The 5,205-nt window shown below is 37.3% G+C and overlaps 1 protein-coding gene across 4 annotated transcripts in view; it reads left to right on the forward strand.

The window, feature by feature from the left end:
* Nucleotides 1–3,881: 3,881 nt before the first annotated feature.
* The window catches only part of LOC111641228 (39S ribosomal protein L32, mitochondrial-like), a 48,145-nt gene continuing 46,821 nt past the window's right edge, over nucleotides 3,882–5,205 (forward strand). For all 4 annotated transcript variants that reach the window (XM_023387364.1, XM_023387363.1, XM_023387365.1 and 1 more), the window contains exon 1: nucleotides 3,882–4,017. In XM_023387364.1, coding sequence (XP_023243132.1) covers nucleotides 3,885–4,017 — 133 coding nt within the window. In that variant the 5' untranslated portion in view covers nucleotides 3,882–3,884. The remainder of the gene's footprint in view (nucleotides 4,018–5,205) is intronic.

Here is a 5,205-nt window from a genome sequence, read left to right on the forward strand (position 1 = left end):
TTTGATTTATTTGCAGTATTTTGTTTTTAGTTTTTAATGAAAAACGGTAAATTTTTTTCTGCTAATTTTTAAAAAATATCTATATATATATGAGAATAGTTCATGAGTTTTGATTTTGTATAATTGGCTAATATTTTTGGAAAGCACTTTGAAATATTAGCCATTATTAAATTTACTCTAAAAGTTGAAACTAATTTGCATATTGAATCAAATTCATATTACATGAGGGAACATTTAAAAGCAGTTAGTGGCCAGATAGAATGAATTTAAATTTATTCTCCTCTTATTTAACATTAGTGTATTCGTAATTTTGCAATATAGGTACTGTACAGTACCAGTACCTATCTGGATAGCAATGAAATGGGAGGTGTTGATACTGGTCAGTCACATCTCTGTCAATGGAAACAACACTATCTTTAGTTGTGCAAAAAACGGCCTAGCAATCTATTATACTTCTTTATTGTGCCACAAAAATTCTTTATAGTTACAACAAAATGAACTACAATATATTGCCAGAAAACAAAGTCCTCAGGCAGTGATGCCTTTAAAAATACGATACCCCTAGGCCCACGATATGCAGATGTCTCCAAACTAATAGTACCACTTTTGCACCGAATAATTCAATTTTAATTCTATAATAATTGTATTTTTACAGGTTTTTTTAAAAAGCAAAAGGACATTTCATTAAAAACCCATCAGTATTACCATTCTGTTCGTGCAAAATATATTCATACACTGTATTAATACTCACTGATATGCCTTATTTTTTCCCTTACTTAGGCTTTTAATTTGTGCTAATTCCTTTATGAATTGTTTCTATATAAAATTATATTTTCATTATTTTATTATTTTGAATTTTTATATATCCCATACTCTTGTACCCTTAGGCCTAGGCCTAGTTGGCCACTGCCTAAGATCAGAAAGCACTTAAGCTACTGGTAAAACTAAACAAAAAACAATGCTCAAGAGTAATATTGGCATCTAATATAGAACAAATCCTTTGAGCCTTCTGACTGCTAGTGTTCCTGTGTATGAAATGAAACTTAGAATCTATGAAAGAAGTTTATATTAGACGCCAGGAAATGTAAAATGCATAAACCAATGTGGTGCAGAGAGTGTTACGGCGTGACCTGATCTATATATTTTTCAACATAGACAGAGAGTGAGTGTGTGAGTTGAACATCTGTATCGACATCAGTCTCAGTTCAGCAAATTTTCCTGTTCCACTGTCTTGTAGATATCGAGTAGTCTGTTAAAAATAGTTATTATTTGGAATGTAGTCTTATCCAGTCTTACCATTGGGACAAAGCCACACAGACAGGTGATCCGGTCGCCATCGAGAGCTCGACAAAGTAGGACGAATTTCCGTTACTCCATTTTGCATCAACACACACGATCGTTACAGGCATCGTGATGCCTTGCATGGTTGAGAATGAAATCGAATGTGCGCAGAATGATTTGATAGGTGTCGATAAAACAAAATGGATTGGTTTTGGATACTGGAAATTGAAGATTCAAAATTAAAAAAGCTTAGTATCAAAATGGCGTTTATTATTCAGATTTATGCATTAATTAAATTAACAACAGACGCAAAAGGATTAATATCTTATTTGATTATAGAATACGCAAACAAGATACAGTGAAAACTGCTTAGGCGACCACCCGCATTCGACGGGCACCTGTCAAAACGGGCAAAAATTTCTGGCGCCGAATAGTTTATCCCTAGAATTTTCGTATAAGTTACCCGTATTAAACGACCACCCGTGTAACGCGACCGCGGGCATCGATTTTTGGTCCGAAACGACATACAACAGTCGTAATAAGCGACCACTTCCGCGAATATATCTGGTCTAAACTCTCGTTCGAACCCACCTCGGGCACTACTCCCACCGTCGAAATTAGGTGCAGGTGTTAATGAATTAGTCTAGCAACGAAGGAAATTCATTTCGGTTTGTTCGAAATTGTCCGAAAAACGAAAGAAATGCAAAGCGCTGTCGTTAGAAGATGTGTTAAAGTTATCCCAACAGCAATTAGCGGCGAAGTTTAACTGTGGGAAAACGAAATTTTCCGACAATTTGGAACGTCGAGCATGATTCCACTGACGTTCCAAACGCCATTGTCAAACTTCTAGGCTTACAGGAATGCGGCGCTGAACGTCCGACGAAAACATCGGCCTCAACCTCTACTTAATACTATATTTTTAAAAATATTTTTTTATTAAAGTTAAAATAAGATTAAACTAACGAATACCAAAACCAAAGTGATGTAGAGATACCACGCGCTTGTACATCGATGACGTAATACACGTAACTGAGGAGCGAACGAAAACAACCGAGTCGAAAAAAATAAAGTGTGCATTATAATCGAGAAAATGCGACTATTGCATTAATCTTTAAAATATTGGTATTGGATCTCTTATAAAATCATGACTCCCGTAAATCAAGTTATCCGATAAGAATAAAATACAATACCAATATGGCTCTATCGTTAAAAAAATTCGCTTATTTCTGCTCACCTCCAGTTTTGCTTAGTAGAAATGGCTAAAAAGTGCGCAAAATACGTACGGTATTACGGTACCACCTGTATTGGACGACCACTTTTTGAAGAAACCGTGGGTGGTCGCCATAGACAGGTTTTACTGTATTGATTTCTTGTTTACAGATCTGACAGAACTTTGGAATTGTAGACGTTCGTCACCGGAAAAGATTTCAAAAATATCGACTCTTATTGTTTTATTCGTAATTCGTAATGTGGAATTACGAATAAAATAAAACATAACAGATGTAGTCGTGGGTCAAGCACTTACCCCAGCCCACAGCGGTAGAGTGGTACAACGTCTGCCGGGTAGTTGTGAAGGTTTTCGTCTCCCATCGGAAGAACATCGGGTTTACATGTGACGATCGACCTACGTTTCTGTCTTCGCCGATATCTGAAAACACTGGGACCGGGAGCCCATGCTCGGACGTCTCGTCGGCCCGTTAAGAAGCTTTTGGACATTATTTTAGGAAACTGTCCAGAAGAATGCAGCTCTGCTGTTCGGAAAGATAACAGAACAAAAATTCGTGAAGCTGCAAATGTTCTTTTCTTGCTAGCAGATGACACTATCCGAGCATCGGTTCATCGTCCCATCAACGATGTTGATATGTCGAATAGTTTAATTAGTGAAACAGTTTCGAAATCCTTATCTGACAGTGTTTGTCGTATCCAACAGGAGATTTCCGAGAATGTCGGCTCTCTGATAACAAAGTCAACAAAATATTGGACACTGCAAAAAACACTATTCCGACTAGTTTACCGACCTCTAGATGCCTAGTTAGCCGTAACAATTGGGCTTTTCTTTAATCTATGCCGATAAGTGTCGTTAGAATATATGGCTGGCTTGCCGGGCTGCCTGTTAAACACGCGATAGGTTTAGTAGAGAGAGCGGCGCGACTCCCGATGGCGCTCCCCGGAAGTAGCGGTTGAAAGGTGGCGATCCTCGTGTTTAGGAAGCTTTTAGCCCTCTCTAGTAAGTTCGAACAGAAATAGTATAAAACGCGGTTTCGATATTGATATAATTTTACGAGTCTCTTTTAGCGTCTTTATACGAATACGGTCGCAATTTTTTCGCCGCGATATACGAATTCGCATTATATGAAATCGCGTTATAGGGGGGTCGACTGTAGTTCCTTTGACTTTTTTGTTCCTATCAATATGCTCTACATCTCTGTTAAGGATCCAATCGCGTTATTCGGAGCTTGAATTTACCTAATATTTAACTAATAGTAATTAGAGTAATTAATTAAGAATAGTGTTGATAATTTGTAATTATGACCATAAAATAGCATAAATAAAAGAGTTCCGACTATTGGCGCTGTTTACCGCAGCGGCATAATTTAGAAGTAATGCTGCAGTGTAACCATTGGCAACACTGTTTGAAATCAATAAAGATGGCGACCGGCTCGATTGTTCGCGTGGGAAGGATGTGGAGAAAGTTAGTGGAAACATTCTTTCGTTGGAGACAGTTTAATATGCCAGGTATACGAATGACCGATTCGTTTTATCTTAATGCTCGAGTGTTTTTTTTCTTTAATTTTATCGAAAGATTTTTGTATGTCGAATGCATTTGCAACGTTTACACTGACCCAAACCGGTGGCAGGGATTGTGTACAGATAACCACGTGCTTATTTTTACAAATCACTTTATTCGGGTAATCCTTCAGTTTACGTTGGTCATAGATAATATATATAGTTAAATATCAGTTGGAGTCAAGCAAAGGATGGCTGTGGTTTGTTTTTGCATATTACTACATAACTTGACTAGATAAATAGCTTGGTGGTGGTCTTTGGTTAGTCTAAGCCCAGGAAGGGCACTTAATACCACTGAAGTTTTGTATGTCAAGAAAATGAGACAAGCATTTCCATGTTTCTGTCTAGCTCGTGCAACTATGCTGGCTTTGATTAACCACTCTGTTATTCGTAGAGCACTCGACGTTATATGGTTTTAGAGGGTGCGGGAGCTTGCCCCGAGCGGGTGCCGGGGTTCGAGCGACGGCACGTGTTGAAGTGCACGACTACGCGCAGAGCACGGAAAATAGGCGGTAGTACCGGCCGACGTGAAAATGTATTTTTGGATGCAAATATTTCGCTGAGTTGCACTTATGGGTATGGTTCCGTTGAGTTGTTTTGCTCGTAACTCCGGGAGTGGCAAATCCCCATTTAGGAGTTTGCATCTTATCGTAAAAACTGTTTTCGAAGTGTCCGAGACCATCGCCAATCTATTTATCTCAAGTAACATAATATGATAATTAAAACTCCCTAGCCATCTTTTGGTTGACTCCTATCTACATATCTAGATAAATATCTGTATAGATACTTTTAATTATGATTAAAACATGAATTGGTTTATTTCTTATGAGTTGAAGAATATTCACATATATTATATTTAAAGACATATTAAAATATATATATGTCAGGGGCGTGCCGTGACATTTGATGATAGGGAAGCTGTGTTTCTATAAGAAGCCGACATCCAGGGGCAATCAGTTAATTCTTTCTTTAAATGTATTTTTAATAGATTATTTATCTGACGTACTTAATAAACAAGTTCATTATAATTACCTCTGTTATTAGATCCAATATATTCCATATGCCCTCTAAATGCCAATTCTTGCTTTGATAAAAACATATAACATCTATTTATTTAGATATAATATATCTATTACC

This window comes from Centruroides sculpturatus, unplaced genomic scaffold (genome assembly GCF_000671375.1).
Source record: "Centruroides sculpturatus isolate CEXI.00-Female unplaced genomic scaffold, Cexi_2.0 scaffold1440, whole genome shotgun sequence".
Classification (NCBI taxonomy): Eukaryota; Metazoa; Arthropoda; class Arachnida; order Scorpiones; family Buthidae; genus Centruroides; species Centruroides sculpturatus.